The following is a 16565-nucleotide window of genomic DNA, read 5'->3' as shown; positions in this document are numbered from 1 at the left end:
TGTGGATTCGTGATGTGGCGCGGGGTGGGGTGGGGGCACGCATCTCTCAAGTTGTTGCCAAGCTGCCTGCATTCAGCATGTACGGTCATGTCGCGACGTCAAGCTTGTATTCAGGCCGCGTGGTTTGGTTTTGTTGCGTGTGCACGCCCCCGCCGCCCCGCCCCGCCCCGCCCGAGGCGCGCCCTGCTGCCGGCGGTGCGGCGGTAACAAGAGTGACTAGGCTCGAGGAGACTGCCTCCACGTCCTCCCCTCCCGACGGGCCTATGATGCACAGCGCGCGGGCGGCATCAACAACGTCCCCGGGCCTGTTGGCTTGTTTTCCGTCGATGCCGCGTCGCGGACGCCGTTAATTTTCACTCTCGGCGTCGCGGCGTCGCTCTCGGTGGCGGTCGACGCGGTGCTCGGTCGGTTCCGGCGGTGCGCTCGCCGCGGGGGAGGGGAGGGGGCGGGGGCGGGGGTGTAACCCATTACGCGCTGACGCTGCACAAAAATCGGTCGAAAGTTGAAAGCGGTTTGGTCCGCATGACGGAATGACGGCACGACACCCGGGGCGGCATGGCGGCATGCAACCGAGGCACCACAATGACAGCATGCAGCAGCAGCGGCAGCACACCGGAGCAGAACAACAAACAAACAAAGGCTTTTCGGCCTCAGAGCGGCGCAGACGCGCAGACGTGCGGACGGTGCAGTACGGAGTGCATCCAGGGAGTGCATCCAGAGCGCATGGCGTTCGTCCGGAGGCAGCGAGGCTGGCATGCATGGGCTGGCCTAGGCTGGCTGGTCCACGGCGCGCCACGGCTTGTGCTTGCTTGTGCTGCGCGGGCTTGACTCTTGACTTTCTCCAGGCCCCACCGGCCCCTCGCCCTGCCGGCCCTGCCAGTGCCCTGCATGGCTCCATGGCAGGCCGTGGCGGTGCGGCGCGGCGCGGGGTTTCGCTGGGGCGCGTCGCTAAGCAAGCCGAGCGGGCCGAGTCATTGGCCGAGCCACACAGTACGCCACCGAGATGCATCCATGTCACTTTCATGTCCCTCCTGATGATTATTGGAGAGAGTGCGTGTGGGCCTGGCTTGGCTGGCTGGCTGGCTTGGCTGATTCCGAGACGGTGCTTCGTGGCTCTGTCTCTCTCGCACTCATGGAGGCGTGCCGTAGGGCCGTAGGGGTGCGAGAGAGACAGCACGAGTCCGGAACCAGCCGGCCGTCCCACGGGCCGCTGCACCGCCTGAACTGCCTATGAACACGGTGCGTGCGCGCGGCGTGGCGTGGCGTGGCGTGGCGTGGCGTGGCGTGGCGTGGCGCGGCGTGGCGTGGCGTGGCGTGGCGTGGCGTGGCGTGGCGTGGCGTGGCGTGGCGTGGCGCGGCGTGGCGTGGCGTGGCGAGGCGGGCCACAGTGGGCCAGAAGCCGGCGGAGGCGGCCAAAACTCTCGACGCGTTTTGAGCTCCAGAGTCGCTAAATGGGACTCGAACCGAACGTGTGACCCCACCAATGGATTGCTCTCCGAACGAGGAATCCATTGGTGGGGTCACACGTTCGTTTCGAGGCCTGTTTAGGGACTTAAGAGCTCAAAACGCGTCTGGAGTTTTGGCCGCTTCCACCGGTCTTCTGGCCCACTGTGCGTGGCGCATCATTCATGCACATGACCCTCCGCGCTACAGTTTCGCCAGTTTCGCCGAGCACACAAAGGCGGGCGCCGAGGACGAATTGTTTCACGTTGTCGTTCGTCGTTTCCACGTTGCGTTGCGTCCGCGAGGACAAAGACGAGTAGCCGCGGCGAGCGGCGGGCGGGGACGGCGTCGCAGGTTTGCAGGGTGGCCCAGAGGTAGAGACAAGTTCAGGCGAACCGAATTCTGGACACGTTTTCGACCACCATTGTCCTTTGAAATGACTCGCGTCACACACTCTTCCGAGTGTGCTGGATCATGGGTTTGATTTGAGTCCTACTGGAGGATTACACGGCTTAGAACGTGTTCGATGAGTGCCCGCCTTTCAACACTCTCGTTTCCGTCCCGTCATACATTTTCCTTGCCGCCGTGGTCATGGTTTCCAATTGCATTCCCGGTCTTAAATCCAAAGCGTGCAATAATTTACGTAACAAGGCGCTTGCTCCCCCGCCCGGCTGCAGCAGTCGGCCGAGCCATTCCGAAGCGCGCTCTCGTCGCCGTCTCTCTCGCACTCACGGGCCGTCCCGCGCGGGCCGCAGGGGTAGGGCGCGAGAGGGACAGAGACAGAGAGGCGGTGCAGGCGAGCCAGGCGCCGCGCTCTCCAACATAAACAAACAATGCCGCGGTGCCGCTGCCGTGCGGGCTGGGCTCGGGCTTTGTGCCCGGTGGCCGTGCAGGCCGTGGTGCAGGCAAGCAGTGCCGCGACACGGCCAGCCCGTCTGTCTCTCTCGCACCCCCACGGCACACCCCACGAGAGCGACAGAGGCAGCGCGTCGAAGCAGATCGACCAGGGCGGCCGGCGCACAGTGGGCCAGAAGACGGGTGGAGGCGGCCAAAACTCTAGACGCGTTTTGAGCTCCAGGGTCGCTAAATGGGACTCGAACCGAACGTGTGACCCCATCAATGGATTGCTCTCCGAACGAGGCATCCATTCGTGGGGTCATACGTTCGGTTCGAGTCCTGCTTGGCAACTATGGAGCTCGAAACGCGTCTAGAGTTTTGGCCGCCTCCACCGGTCTTCTGGCCCACTGTGCGCCGGCGGCGTCGCGGCGGAAGTCCGCGCCGGTCCCACTTTGGCGTCCACCTGCCGCACTGCACGGCCTGCACGGCGCACGCGATGCGACGCCAAACGCCCTGACGCCGGACTCGCATCATCGGCGCCATCCCATTTTATAACCGGTGTGATTCACGGTGCACACGCGACGCGACGCGACGCCCCGCCCATGCCGCGGCCACCCACAAGGCCCACAGCGCCCACGACCACAAGGCCGCGCTTGAGGCCAGCCCTGCCTTAGTCACCCGTCGAAAGTGGCGGCGAGTGGCGCGGGCTTGCAAATTGCAGAGACGAGGAGTGTCGAGTATTCGAGGAGTGAGGAGTGTGTCCTGGCCGCGCCGCGCCGCAGCCGTCGCACCTCGGCGCTAGACGCGCGATCGCAGGCCGCGCTGGCCGCGCTGGCGACCGCAGCGCCCCGTCCTGGAGCGCGGCGACGCAGGGAACCGCTTCCAGGGTCACGCCGCGCCGTCCACGCCGAGCAGGACCACGCTCCGGTTGGCTGGCCGTCCTGGCCGTCCTGGCCGGCCGTCCTGCAGTGGGTTGGCGTGCACAGCGGCCTGCACGGGCCTAAAGGTCCGCTGCAGCGCAGGTGAGCCGCCAGGCAGGCAGGCAGGCGGGCAGGCAGGCAGCCGGGCGGACAGACTTGGCTCCGCCGCTGGTATAACTGTCCAGGATCGCCTGCAGTCGAGCCGAGTCGAGCCGGGTCGGTCGGGTCGAGTCCCCCCGGCCGCCTGCCAAAGGATCCAGGATCCAGGTTGGGATCCAGACCGGCAGATCCAGTCCAGTCCGCGGCGGGGCGGTGGGGCCGTGCGAGGCCCGGGGCTGGGGGTCGGGGGTTCCGGCCGGCCGGCGGTCCGCCAGCGAGTCCGGCCTCCTGAGCCCCAGAGCCTCGGCGACGTCGACGGCCACGCGATAATGAAACCACGGCCAGCGCTGGCCAGGGTCAGGGCCGGGCCAAGGGGGCCAAACGCGGGGCCAAAGGTCACAACTCAGCGGCCCGATTTCGCACAGACCGCACACCGCTGTCGTCGCTCAGTCCAAGTACCCGCCCGATCGTTTTGCACCATTGCCTGGCAGGGCACGCGATGGCACGCGTTGGCACGCCGCGGGGCCACGGCCATGCCCCCCGCGGGGCTCTCCAACATTGGGGGCGTCGAGTGCGACCCTCGACAGCGAGGCGGTCAAGGGGTCGGCGCGGCGCCGCGGGCCGGGGCGTGGTCAGGGCCTCGACGGCCTCGACGGCCAGGATCAAGGGCTTGGGGCCCTTGGGGCTTGCCTTGGGGCCCTTGGGGCTTGCCTTGGGGCTTGCCTTGGGGCTTGCCTTGGGGTTTGCCTTGGGGCTTGCCTTGGGGCTTGCCTTGGGGCCCTTGGGGCTTGCCTTGGGGCTTGCCTTGGGGCTTGCCTTGGGGCTTGCCTTGGGGCTTGCCTTGGGGCTTGCCTTGGGGCTTGCCTTGGGGCTTGCCTTGGGGCTTGCCTTGGGGCTTGCCTTGGGGCTTGCCTTGGGGCTTGCCTTGGGGCTTGCCTTGGGGCTTGCCTTGGGGCTTGCCTTGGGGCTTGCCTTGGGGCTTGCCTTGGGGCTTGCCTTGGTGCTTGCCTTGGGGCTTGCCTTGGGGCGAGCACTGCTAAGAGGAACCGGAAGGGCGAAGTGTAAGCAAGCGACGGCCGACGGGCAAGGCGTTAGGCCGCTAGGCGCCGACAGAGCTCTCATTAGACGTAAGCCCGCGGCCAAATTCCGAACAGTGCTTTGCAGTCTCTCTCGCGCCTTATGGCGCGCCCTGTGAGTACAGAGAGAGACGGAGCGACGAGCACAGTTAAAAGTCAGCCTGCAGCGAGGGGGTCGGCCGGCAGCGCAGCGCGGCAGTGCCTCCCATTGGGCAACCCGAGCAAACGTGATTATGAATGAGAGCGGGCAGCGAGCCTCTGCCCACGCCTGCAGGCCGAGTCCGAACACTGCCGTCGTCGCCCTGTCTCTCTCGCACTCGGAGTTCCCTGAGGGTGCGAGAGAGACAGAGGCCGAAGCCAACTAGCTAGACGAGGCACGCCTTCTCCGTGTTCTCCGCCGGCAGCGGGACTCCGTGGGGACACAACAGAACCCAACCGGGCGGCGGCGGGATTCGAACCGTGGATCAAGAGACCGGGACGGGCGTCTAAGTGCCAAAGTACTATCGCCCTTCCTGCTTAGGGAGGCTGCGCTGCTGCGCGGGGCGGGACTACCGGAGCAAGCCGCCGGAGTGTACCGGAGGCGAGGCGAGGCGGGGGCGGTCACGGACCATCGCCCGGATTCCCGGATCGGGAGAAACGAGAGCGAAGAGAACGACGGGCAGTGTAGCGTCGCCGCGCCGCGCCGCGTCGGTCGGGGCGGTTGGCCGCGTTCATTCAGCTAGGCCGGCGACAATGACAGCCGTTCGCCATACGCCGCCGACGCGTCAGGACGACGAGATCGAGCGAGAGAACAGTGTGCGACTTTGGATTGCAAAGTCAATTGGACGCGCCTCGGAGCTCGGCTCGCTCCTCGCTCCGGTTCTTGAAACGAGTTGAAGAGGTTTAATCTGCACCGACGGACTGCGTTACTGCGTCGCACGGTACGGCCGGGCAGAGCGCCTCTCGTCGCGCTGTCTCCCTCGCACCCCCGCGGAGCGCGGCGCAGCGCCCCATGAGTGCGAGAGAGGCAGACCGACGGAATGGGCCTGCTTTGCTGGCTTTGCTGGCTTTGCTCTGGCGCTGCTTCCGGCGCGCTAATTAAGACGCACGGCATTCCACGGCGGCGTCGTTGCGGCCAAACGTGTCCCGCGCATGCACCGCCAGGACTGGAGAGGTCTGGAGAGGACTGGAGAGGACTGGAGAGGACTGGAGAGGACTGGAGAGGACTGGAGAGGACTGGAGAGACCTGGAGAGGCTCCTGGAGAGGCACACGGACAAGCTCCTGGAGAGGCACACAGACAGGATGAGCCTGCCTTATCAGCAGCGCGGCGTAGGCTGAGCCGCAGCCGCGCACATTCCAGCGCCGTGCTGCCGAGAGTAAAACACGCCGATCCAGCCGCACACACAGACACACACGGAGACACACGCACACTCTCACACCGACAAGCTAATCATTTCGTCTAGAGGCTGTAGGCTGGCTGTGTGCCGCGGGGCGTGGCTGGACGGACGCGCCGCTCTGGACGCGCCCCCGCGCGCGGCCGCGCGGCCCAGCCTGTTTACGCAGGCAGGACATGTTTGAGGGCCTTGGCCGCCTTGCCGCCTGCCCGGCCCTTCGGTCGTCCTCCGCGGTCCTTGGCCGGCCGCGCCTTACGCCTTGCGTAGCCTTGCGCCTCGGCGTCCACCTGTTGACACGGAGTGCACTGACTCCCCGCCGGGGTCGGTTCACCGCTGTCTCTCTCGCACCCTTAAGGGCCGCCCCGTGAGTGCGACAGGGACACAACGACGAGGCCGCCCCCCATAATGAGCTGCAGGCCGAGGGCGCCAGGCGGCGTCATTCACGCACTTACTTGTTGTGCATCTTGCCTTTCCCCATGGTTAAGTCAGGCGGGCCGACGGCGTGCTGTTGTTGTGGTTGGGCTTCGGCGTCGTCCGGGCGAGGTAATCCCAGTGGCACTCCACGGACACGCGCCGACTTAGGGCTGGGAGAGTCCAGCCAGTTCCCAGTCCCGGGGTCAGGCTAGGCGGGCTAGGCGTTCGGCAGGGGGCGCTCTGCTACGCGGGGACCGGACGGACGGAGCGACAGCCACACGGACGCAGCGACGCAACGGCGGCTGGCGGCTCTGGGGGCAGGCGATGCACTGACGCGGGACGCGGCCGCCTTCTGCCCTGCCGCTTCGCGCGCTTCGCGCCCGCTCGGCCGCGCCCCGCCACGCCCCGCCTGCCGCGCGCCATGCCGCCACACGCCGTACCGCCAGCGCTGCTGCAGCAGTGGCAGCGGGAAAGGCAAGGCAAAGGCACCATAGGCAGTGTAGCCTCCACCTCAACCTGAACCGGCCGCCGCCACCACCGCAGCAGCGGCAGCAGCCCTGAACTTCGTCAACACGCCCTTCTCCACCCCTTGTCCCCGACCCCTTCCCCCTTCCCCCACCGCCTGCAAACCTGATCCGCTCCGACTGCTTCTTTCTTTTCGTCTCGCGGCGGACGGTGTACAAGAGGCACCCGTACCCGTACCTGTAGCCGCAGGCGGCGGCGGGTGGCGGGTACCAGGTATCTGGTTGCTGCGAGTGCCGGTGCCGCCATCTGCCGGCGGCGTGAGGTACCGCGCGCCGCCTGGTTCAAGTTGCGGCGCTGGTCGGCAGGGCGCAGCACGCAGCACGCGTTGGCGCGCTCGGTTTGAACGCCGGCGCTGAGCGCGCGGCGTACGGCGCACGCGGAGCGAGGAAGCGAGGCACAGTGGGCCAGACGACCGGTGGAGGCGGCCAAAACTCTAGACGCGTTTTGAGCTACAGAGTCGCTAAATGGGACTCGAACCGAACGTGTGACCCCGCCAATGGATTGCTCTCCGAACGAGGAGTCCATTGGTGGGATCACTCGTTCGGTTCGAGGCCTCTTTAGAGACTCTGGAGCTCAAAACGCGTCTAGAGTTTTGGCCGCCTCCACCGGTCTTCTGGCCCACTGTGCGAGGGTCATGACCCGTCTCGCAGCGGAAAGAGGAAGGGAAGCTAGCCGGCGGTGGCGGCGGCGCAAGCGCAAATTCACTCGAGCTTCCTCTAAAGAGAGCACGTCTTCAGTTACACTCCAGCCCGCCCCCGGCGCTGGTCTTGGTCTTGTTCTTGGCTCCGCTCTGCTCTTTCCTTTTATTTCCTTCCCGCTGCTCGCTGCTCTTCGCAGCCAGGCGCAGGAAGGCGCAGCCAGCGGCCTGGCGGGAGGAGCAAGTTTTCCAGCAGGGATTTCTCGGGCCATTATATCACGGCGAACGTCCGCGCCGTCGTCCGCCCCCCGCCGCGAGGGCCCGCGAAGGGGCGGGCCGGGGGCGGGGAGGGGGACAACCGTCCCGGAATATAATATATGGGGCGCCGCATCCTGGACCCGCCCCTCGTTGACCCGGCCGCCGTGGCCGACGTGGTCGACGTCGACCTGCCCCCGGCCCGGCCCGGCACTGTCAGTCCACTTCCCCGTCGAGCGCATCAATCCGACCGGCACGTGTGGCCGCGACAAGGGCAAGGGCCCCGCCCTCCTGACGCCCTCCTGCGGCCCTCCTCGACGCCCTGCGAGTGACCTAGTGCGAGGAGAAGGCCGGCCTTGGTGACTCTGTGCGGCCCGGAGCACCATCGCGACGGCGGCTTCGTCGCTCTGTCTCTCTCGCGGCCCCGCGGGGTGCCCAACGCGTGCGACAAAGACAGGGCGACGAAACTGTTCCTCGGAATCAGCCTGCAGAGGCGAGTCTGTTGGGGCGCCGCCGGGCCATTGCCGCATCACTTATTCAATAAAGACAAGCCAGGCCGCCATTATTCATGTGGTGAGAACTAAAGGTACAAGCCGCGCCACCGGGCCTGGCCGGGCCGCCACCCCCATGCTGCCCCTGCCACGCCCCGCCACGCCCCGCTGATGGGTGTGGTGCAGCCCAAACAAAGGGCCTAGCTGAGGCGAACGGGCCCAGGCGAAGCGCGCGCCGACGCCGACGGCCGAAGTTCGGCCGAAGCCGCCTCCCGAAGCCGAAGCCCTCCCGAAGCGGAGCCGGAACCGCCGGAAGTGGAATAGTGGCGCTGCGCGCTGCGCGGTCGCTGCGCGGTGGGGGGCGGGGGCACAGCATCCCTCTGGATCGATGGCTGGAGCGGGGGGCTGAAGCTGGAGCCGGGGCTGGAGCCAACGTGCCACGCCCACGCCGCGACCCGGCCAAAGCAGCCAAAGCGACATCCCGCCTAGCCGGGCCCCGCCGCCAGCCGCGCCAGCCGCCAACCGGCGGGCCGAGCGCCACGCCGTGCCTGGCCGTGCCGCGACGGAGACAAATCCGAGCACGCATAGATAAATAAATAAAGGAGCAAGGTGGCCAGGCCAGGCGGTGTCGCGGGGCTGCGGTGCGCCGCGGTGCGCGGTGCGCGGCTCGGTGACGGGGCCCCGGGGAGGCGTCAGGACGCCACTCTGGCTGACAGATGGGCTGGCAGATGGCGGCGACGTCACCCGGGACGAGGGGCACGCCGAGGCATGGCGTCAGTAGACTGATTCCGAGAGTCGTTTTCGTCGCACCGTCCCTTGCACTCATAGGTGCGAGAGAGACAGAGAGACACTCGGTGACCCGGTATCTGTCTCCGTCAGGGCGTCAGGGCGTGGATGGCAAGCCGTGCGGAGCGCAAAGCCCGCTGGAGTGGCGCGGAGACCGGAGCTCCGGGCGGGGCAAGGCCGAGGCAAGGCCGAGGCAAGGCCGAGGCAAGGCTCCGGGGTATCCGACAAGACCACGGACAAAGACCCTCGCCAAGTTCTGCGCAGAGACCCGGGCCCCGCGCCTCAGGCGAAACTCGTGGGACGCCAGAGGGGGCTCAGGTGGAGTGGCTTGACTGGGCCGGGCGGGGAGGAGTATTGGTGGGCTTGGGCCGCCCTGGCCGCCCTATAGAGCGCTATAGAGCGTCCAGCGGGCTGATTCCGAGAGGGGTCCCGTCGGTGTGTCCCTTTCACCCCCTCACAGGACGCCCTACGAGTGAAAGAGAGAGAGAGAGAGAGAGAGAGAGAGAGAGAGAGAGAGAGAGAGAGAGAGAGAGAGAGAGAGAGAGAGAGAGAGAGAGAGAGAGAGAGAGAGAGAGAGAGAGATAGAGAGAGAGAGAGAGAGAGAGAGAGAGAGAGAGAGAGAGAGAGAGAGAGAGAGAGAGAGAGAGAGAGAGAGAGAGAGAGAGAGAGAGAGAGAGAGACCTCCCGCTCGGAGTCAGTCTGCCGGTCTCCCGGGTCGCTGACGTCGGCGTGATTAGGATTAATAATCAAGGGATCCTTCCGTGCGGCCAGCGGCCGGTGACGCAGCGGGTGGCGCCACGCCGCGCCGGGACCCAGACGGCAGCCGGGACGGCCGGGACGGGACGGCAGGGACTGGATGGCTTAGGGTGGCCGACCCGCTGCATGGCCGCCTGGCCCATGGCCTGGCCTCTGGGACGCCGCCGCCGGCCGGGACTCTTCCCCCTCCGGCCCTCCACTTCCGAAACACTCACACTCTTCTTCACCTCGACCGCGCGGTTATTATCCTCGTGTTTATCATCGCCGCCCCCCCCCCCCTCCCCGAGTCGGCGATGATCCCTTCCACCAGGAAGTGGCCTCCACGATGAGGAGCGCGAAGCGGCCCTTTGACGCCAGGGCGAGGCGGGGCGGGCGGGGCGAGGCGGGGCGAGGCGGGGCGAGGCGGGGCGAGGCAGGGCGATGCCCCTCAAAAACCCCGCGAGTGTGAGCGTGATATGGCGGCGTGCGTGGAATGTAGTGGACAGACACAGTGCACGCGGCGTGCCACGGCGGCACGGCACCACGTCAGCTCGACGGCCTTCAAAAGGGCGCGGCGCTGTCGCGTTGGCCGCTCGCTGGACGTGGCGACAGAGGGCATGATTACAGCGCGCTGCTGAATGGGGCAAGTCTCTTGTGTGGACGCGCGCGCCGGAAGAGGGCCTGGCCAGGGCCTGGCTACGTCGCGGGGTAGGGCGGCGTGTGGGCAGTGTTTGGAGTCCAGTTCCCATAGCGACGAAAAGGCTGAGGAGGGCGCTAGCAGTGCTAGCGGTGCTAGCCGCGGTGGCGCCCGTGTGACCACCATGACTGCCCTTCTGTTCGCCCTGCACTGCCCGCCAGTCACGTGGCTCTGTTTTGATCGGGAGGGAGAGGGGGAGGGGGTCGAGGACCCCACAGCAGCAGCAACAACAACACCGTCGTCAACAAGGACAACATCAGAGGGAGAAGGTGGTTTAATTAGCCCGCCCGGACACAACAGCGATTGGCTCACGCAAGGCAAGGGTGGCGGGGTGGGGGGTCAATTTGGTGCGGTGGACATTAGGAGCAACACGCGGTACGCGGTGCGGGCATATCGATGGACGTGGCGGTGGTGGCGGTTAGGGCCTCCGTTAGGGCCTCGGCCTAGGCTCCGCTTGACCTTGGTCACGAGGCATGAGCCGAGGCACGAGCCCACCCTGGCCGCCCACCCCGGCCGGCCGACTCAATCACGAACCCCATTCCCTTCCATTCCATGATTCCATCCACGGCGGCGGCCATTTAGGGGTGAACAAACTGAGTGGCGCGCGACGTGACGCGGCCCGGCCATCACCGCCACTTCCGCGTGCGGTGCGGTCCGCGCGCGGCACCACGCCGTCAGCGTGCCGCTCCCCCCGAGCCCAGGCCCAGGGCCAGGCCCAGGGCAGGCCAGGGCCCGGCGCCTCGAAGCAGGCCGCCCTGACCCGTCAGGGATTAGCGCGCCCTCGGGAGTCTCGGGGCGTTCAAGTCAAGAGCGGCGACGCGGACAAGGCCGTGCCGCCGTGCCGTCCCCTGATTCGATTAGCGCGGCGCGGGCCGAGGCTCTAAGCCCGACGGGCTGGCACGCCGTGCACGGCCGCCATGGTCCAAACGAGCCGATCTGGGTAATCGGCGAGCTGCCAGGCTGCCACGGCGTCACGCGAGCGGAACAGGGAGGGAGAGGGGGCCGCGATGTCGCGTGGCCACAGCGTGGCCGAGCAAGCCAGTGACAGCCTCGCGTCAGCCGTCAGCTTGCGTCAGCTCCAGCCAGATTCCGCCCTCCGATAGACCTCACCTGTGGAGCCTCCCTGTCCGCGCCCTGGGCCTCGGCCCCGGCCCGGGCATCGCACATCGGAGATCGAAGGCCTGGACGACGTGCCCCGTACCGCAACGCACCACAGCCCTGCGGCCGGCCCACCTCGTCGTCCAGGCTGGCTCGGGGACCGTAGCGCCTGTGAACCGCGGGGTAGGCAACCCGCCACGCGGCCCTGCTCGACGGGGCGGTCTCGTCTACCCTCCGAGCGCTTCGCCACGCTTCGCCGCGCTGCTCTCCGGCGAAGCGGAAGCGCCGAGGCGCGCGGTTTTCGCTCCTCCATTTCAATATGGTCGCTGCAAGAGCGGGGAACGCGGCGCGGACAAAGCGCAGCATGGCGCAGCCCGACCGAGCAAGGCGGAGAAGGCAGCCAGGCAGCCGGGCAGAAGCGAGGCAGAAGCACGGCAAGAAAGGCAGAGAGGAGAGCCGTCGCCGCCGCGCCCTTTTCTCCCACTGCAGTGCTTTGGATTAAATTAACATGGCGGGGACGGGACGCGGAGACTTTGAGGCGCGCCTCCTCGGCTACCGCGACTGCCGCGACGAACAGCAAACGGTGGAGTGCTGTGCTGTGCTGGCTGTGCTCGCTGCACTCGGCTGCATAACGAGGCCCTCCACGGCCTGCAGTAAGGGCCCACGCCCCGGCGGCCCGGAAAACAGGCTGTCCGGGGCTGCGGCTGGGGTTGCCCCCTGCCCCGAGGCTGGCTGTCTGCCTGGCTGCCTGCCTGCCAGGCCGCACAGCCAGAGCCAGCCTCCCTTCAGCCGCTGCATGCCCCGCCCTTCCGTGGCTGCTCGCAGAGACCCTTGCCAAGTCTGCGAGGACTTGCTTTTGTGCGGACCAAAGCGCGCGCGCACACACACGCACACACACCCTCTCTCTCACACACACACTCAAGGCGAGAGGATTGACCGGGCGACCGTATTTGCAGCGGGATGCTGTGGGAGGGGGCGGGGGGCTTGAAGGCGTAGGAGAACAATAAATCGGCCCGGCCGCAAGCCGCAGCGCTCTCCGAACACAAGAGAAGCGGAGTGCGGAGTGAGCGGGCCATTAGCAGGATTATCAAATATTGGAGGAGCGAGCCCATAAGCATCTCGCAGCCAGGGCGCAGCCATCGCCGTCAGCCTTTGAGGCGGACTGGGCCGGGGCTGCGACTCGACGACTTGGCGGGACGGGACGGGACGTCCGGTGGAGCCCCTCAGCCCCCTACCCCCCTCAGCCCTCGGCCATGCCCCGGCGTGTAATCCCCTGTAAAGCGATTCCGAAGAGTCACTATTTCGTCGCTGTCTCTCTCGCACCGCCAAGCGATGCCCCACGGGTGCGACAGAAACAGAGCGGCGACACGACTCTCCGCCGCCACTGCTTTGCCCTCTGAACCCGCCCCGCCGGCCCGCTCCGCTCGGGCGTGGCATGTCCCCGCGTCCCCGGGACAGTCAGTCCTGTCCTTCGACGGCAAGCTGGGCCCTCCCTGGTGGCCCTGGGCGCCCTGCCGACCCATTCCGATCATCGCTGTAGTCGCTCTGTCTCTCTCGCACTCATAAGGCGTTCCGTATGGGCGAAGGGAAGACAGAGCGACGAAACGCTGTGCGGATTGCGGAAGCCTGCTTGTCCCGTCGGGCGGCCCGTGGAGCTGTCCCGGACACCACCGCGGGGCTCTTGCAGCGCTCGGTGGCGACGGACAGGAGCGCGGCCACACCGCAAAAAGGAGTGTGGAGGCGGGAAAATTAAATGGGGAGGCATACACGCAGTCACGCACAGAGAGGCGGCAAGGGCGCGCCGGAAGGGACTGGGGACGCGGCGAGCGGCGCGCCCTTCCTTGTTGGCCGGCACCCTTTGTCCAGGAAAGATGAACGGTTTCGGCCCTCGGCGCCTCGGGCCGCCATCCTGCAGGCTGACTCCGAGGAGCCGTTTCGTCGCTGTCTCTGTCGCACCCATGGTGCGTGCGGCGCTGCGTCCGTTGCGTCGGGCCGCGAGAGAGACAGAGAGACGAAACGGCTGCTCGGCACTCACGTGAGTGCGCTCGGCCGGCCTGGCGGCCAGGCGCAAGGCGCGGATGGCGCGGAGCGTCGCCGCCATTTTGATCGGCGCGGCGGCTCGCCGTCGAACGTCGAACTCGCTGCACGCACAGCACGGCCACTCACTTCTTGCCCTTCTCGGCGAGGTCCGCGCTGGGCGGCGGCGGCAGGTCCCCTGGCGGCGGCTCCTCCTCGGGCGGCGTCGGCGGCGTCTTGTCGAACTCGGCCATGGGCGCCATCTCGGGCAGAGGCATGGGGGACACGGTGTTGTCCATGTCCTTCTTCTTGAACAGCGGCACGGTGCCGGATTACCCCGCTGGGGGCAGGCCGCGCTCAGGGACTAGCACGCCCACGCGGTTCGCGGTTCGCGGCTCGCCGGGAGGGCGGGGTGCCGCGGGGTGCGGTAGGGCGTGGCGCGGGGCGGGGCGGCGGCACCGGCTGGCTTTCCCGCCAAAACGAGACTCGCGGCCGTGCGCTAGGGGCGGCGCGGCGCGGCGCGGTGGTGGGCGCGGGGTGTGGGTGGCGGTGACGGCTGGGCGGCAAGGCTGCTCTCTCGCACTGGGGGCTGGCTGGGCCTTGCGCGGTGCGTTCGCTGGCGTTCGCTGGCGTTCGCCGGGGCTTCCACAACAACACTGAGCCGTGCGGCAGCGGCGGCCGGAGCGAGGACCCGGCCCGGCCACCCCGGCCTGCCTGCGATGCCTGCGAGGGGGCTGGGGGGCAGGGGGCGGGGGCCGTGGGGGCGGGGATGGGCTTTGGGTCGGCCAGGGGGGCGCAGGGCGCAGGGGACGACGCGGCCGCACCCCGAGGGGCACGGCGGCAGGGCGGCAGGGGCTGCGGCGGCTGGGCAAGCTCCAGCAGGAAGGGTGTCAGTAGGGGATGAGAGTCAGAGTCAACGAACGCCCGCCGCGTTCTCATCCAAGTAAAATAAATATTGCCAACCCTAAGCTGCCTAGACTGTACTCGCGACTTTGCTGGTGTAAAGAGGTAGATTTAGCTGGGCCAGGCGCCAGGCTTTAGACTTGTGTTTCTCGAGCCTCGGCGCGGCGACAGGGACAAGGGTGGGCAAAGCCGCGGGGTCGACAGGGTTGCCTATTCAAATGAGTTCAAATGAATCCGAGAGCATGCATATCACATTGATGAAATGCTTTTAGATATTCCGAGAGCATCACTCTCGGATTCGGAATTCATTTTGCTCAGTGCGTCACCGTGTATCCGGCCTGGGTGTGTAGCGTGTGCGTCGTGGGTTCGGAAAGAGAACGGTAGGACCTCTTCTTGCCCCGCGAGGCAGCGAGGCACTTGGAGGCGATGGTGGTGACGAGCCCGACCAGCCGCAAGCGACAGGGAAGCTGCGACCGGCGGGGACGGAGGCAAGATGGAGAGGACAAGGAACAGCTGTTGTACCAGAGCACCAGTCTAGCAGTGAGCGAGAATAGCTCCTCCGCTCGCCCATAGCCTCGCGTCCCGGCCGGCAGGGCGGCAGCGCGGCAGCGCGGACACGCCAATGCACTTCCCGAAACAGGAATCACCTTCCCCCGCCCCTCCGCTTGATCCAGCCCAAAGCCCCGCCAGCCCCGCCAGCCCGCCGTCACCGCAATCATGTTGTAGTCCGGCTGCTCCACCGCTCCGCCTGTTCGGCGGCGTGTCGCGCGTCCTCCCCGTCCAACGCCCTGCCGCGCGTCCTCCCCGTCCAACGCCCTGCCGCCTTAACAGTGTGCCGCCCCCGCTGCCGGACTCGCCGGACAAAGCGGCGACAAGCGACTACACGCCGCGCCGAGGAGGGGGGGGGAGGGGGGGGGATTTGTTGGCGGGGAAGGACTCGAGGCAACGGTCCACCTAGCAGACGACGTGAGCTCTGCGCCGAAGGCCGAAGAAAGGGCGATGTTGTTGTGATCGAGTTGTGTTCGCCTTCGCCGCCCATTGTCCGCGCGGTCCTTGCCAACTGGGGACCTCGTCCACCTCGCCACTCTGTCTCTCTTGCACCCCTACGGAACGCCCCGAGAATGTGAGAGAGAGAGAGAGAGAGAGAGAGAGAGAGAGAGAGAGAGAGAGAGAGAGAGAGAGAGAGAGAGAGAGAGAGAGAGAGAGAGAGAGAGAGAGAGAGAGAGAGAGAGAGAGAGAGAGAGAGAGAGGGGGGGGGGCGAAAGCACAGTTCGGAATCAACCGACTGGCCACCCCGGCGAGGTGTTGTCCGGGACGGCAGCGCCCGAGTGAGAGGAAGGGTAAAACGGTGCAGGTAACTTGGAGAGGGCAGGGCGCTGGACCGCGTGCCGTCTGTCTCTCTCGCACTCATGGCGCGTTGCTGCGCGTTGCGTGAGTGTGAAAGCGACGGAGAGAGACAGAGCCACCAAAGAGATGTTCGGAATCGGCCGGCTGGCGCAGGGCGCAGGCTGCGCTAACTCCCCGGGCGCGGGGGAAGGGGGGGGGGAGGCAGAAGGCGCGAAGCGAGGACCAACAAAATAAACAAGGCACACGAGCGGATAACACGGTTATCAAGCACTCCACCCTGCCACTCCGCTTGGCCCCATCTCTGCTCTGCCCGCGTGCGTTTTTTCACCCCCCACCCCCTCCCCGCATCTGTCCCTGGATCCGGCGGGCCTATCTGCACCCTCCCCGCCCCGCGACAGGCTGGCAGGGCTGCCCTGCAGGGCGCCGTGCCAAGCAGGCGTGTGGGTTGGGTAGCGAATCAGCAGATTAAAAGCAGCGAGGGTGAAATATCGCCTTGATTTCACTCCTCTGCCTCGGAGCTGCGAAAATGAATCCCGTCCTCGAGATTTCCACCACAATGCTTCCTGCCGCTGCCGCCCTGCGCCACGCCCGCCCGCATACGCCACAGGTGAAGAAGAACTTGCGTGCGAAATCGGACGCGGGCGCTGCTGCAGCATGCTGGTCCGGCAGGGTTTCGCCCCAGGGCCCCAGGGTGTGGGCGATGCTTTTTGCCCGCATGAGGTCAATGCTGATGCCCCCCCCCCCCCTTCCGCTCCCTAGGTGCTCCCGGGATGGCCAGAGGTAAGTCCCAGGCCCGTTGGCCCGTTCGGCAGGCTGGGCAGGCTCCCCGCCGCGGCGCCACGCCCACTCTCTCGACCAACCTCGGGGTCCTAGACCTGCCCCTGCCCCGGCAGAGCAGAGGGGGCAGAGCGC

General features: G+C 67.1%; 1 protein-coding gene across 4 annotated transcripts in view; it reads right to left on the bottom strand.

The window, feature by feature from the left end:
• Window positions 1-13740, bottom strand: part of LOC117645780 (cytochrome b reductase 1) — a 36224-nt gene extending 22484 nt beyond the window's left edge. For 2 of the 4 annotated variants that reach the window (XM_034386185.1, XM_034386184.1), the window contains exon 1: window positions 6202-6501. Coding sequence is in view for 2 of the 4 variants with exons in the window: in XM_034386186.1 (XP_034242077.1) it covers window positions 13554-13702 (149 nt within the window). In the remaining 2 variants the exon portion in view is untranslated. Of the gene's footprint in view, window positions 1-6201; window positions 6502-13553 lie in introns of those variants that run through there. The other 2 variants (XM_034386186.1, XM_034386187.1) reach the window with 2 other exon arrangements.
• Between the last annotated feature and the right edge of the window lie 2825 nt (window positions 13741-16565).

Source organism: Thrips palmi, unplaced genomic scaffold (genome assembly GCF_012932325.1).
Source record: "Thrips palmi isolate BJ-2018 unplaced genomic scaffold, TpBJ-2018v1 HiC_scaffold_19, whole genome shotgun sequence".
Taxonomy (NCBI): domain Eukaryota; kingdom Metazoa; phylum Arthropoda; class Insecta; order Thysanoptera; family Thripidae; genus Thrips; species Thrips palmi.
This window is presented reverse-complemented; position numbering and strand designations above follow the sequence as displayed.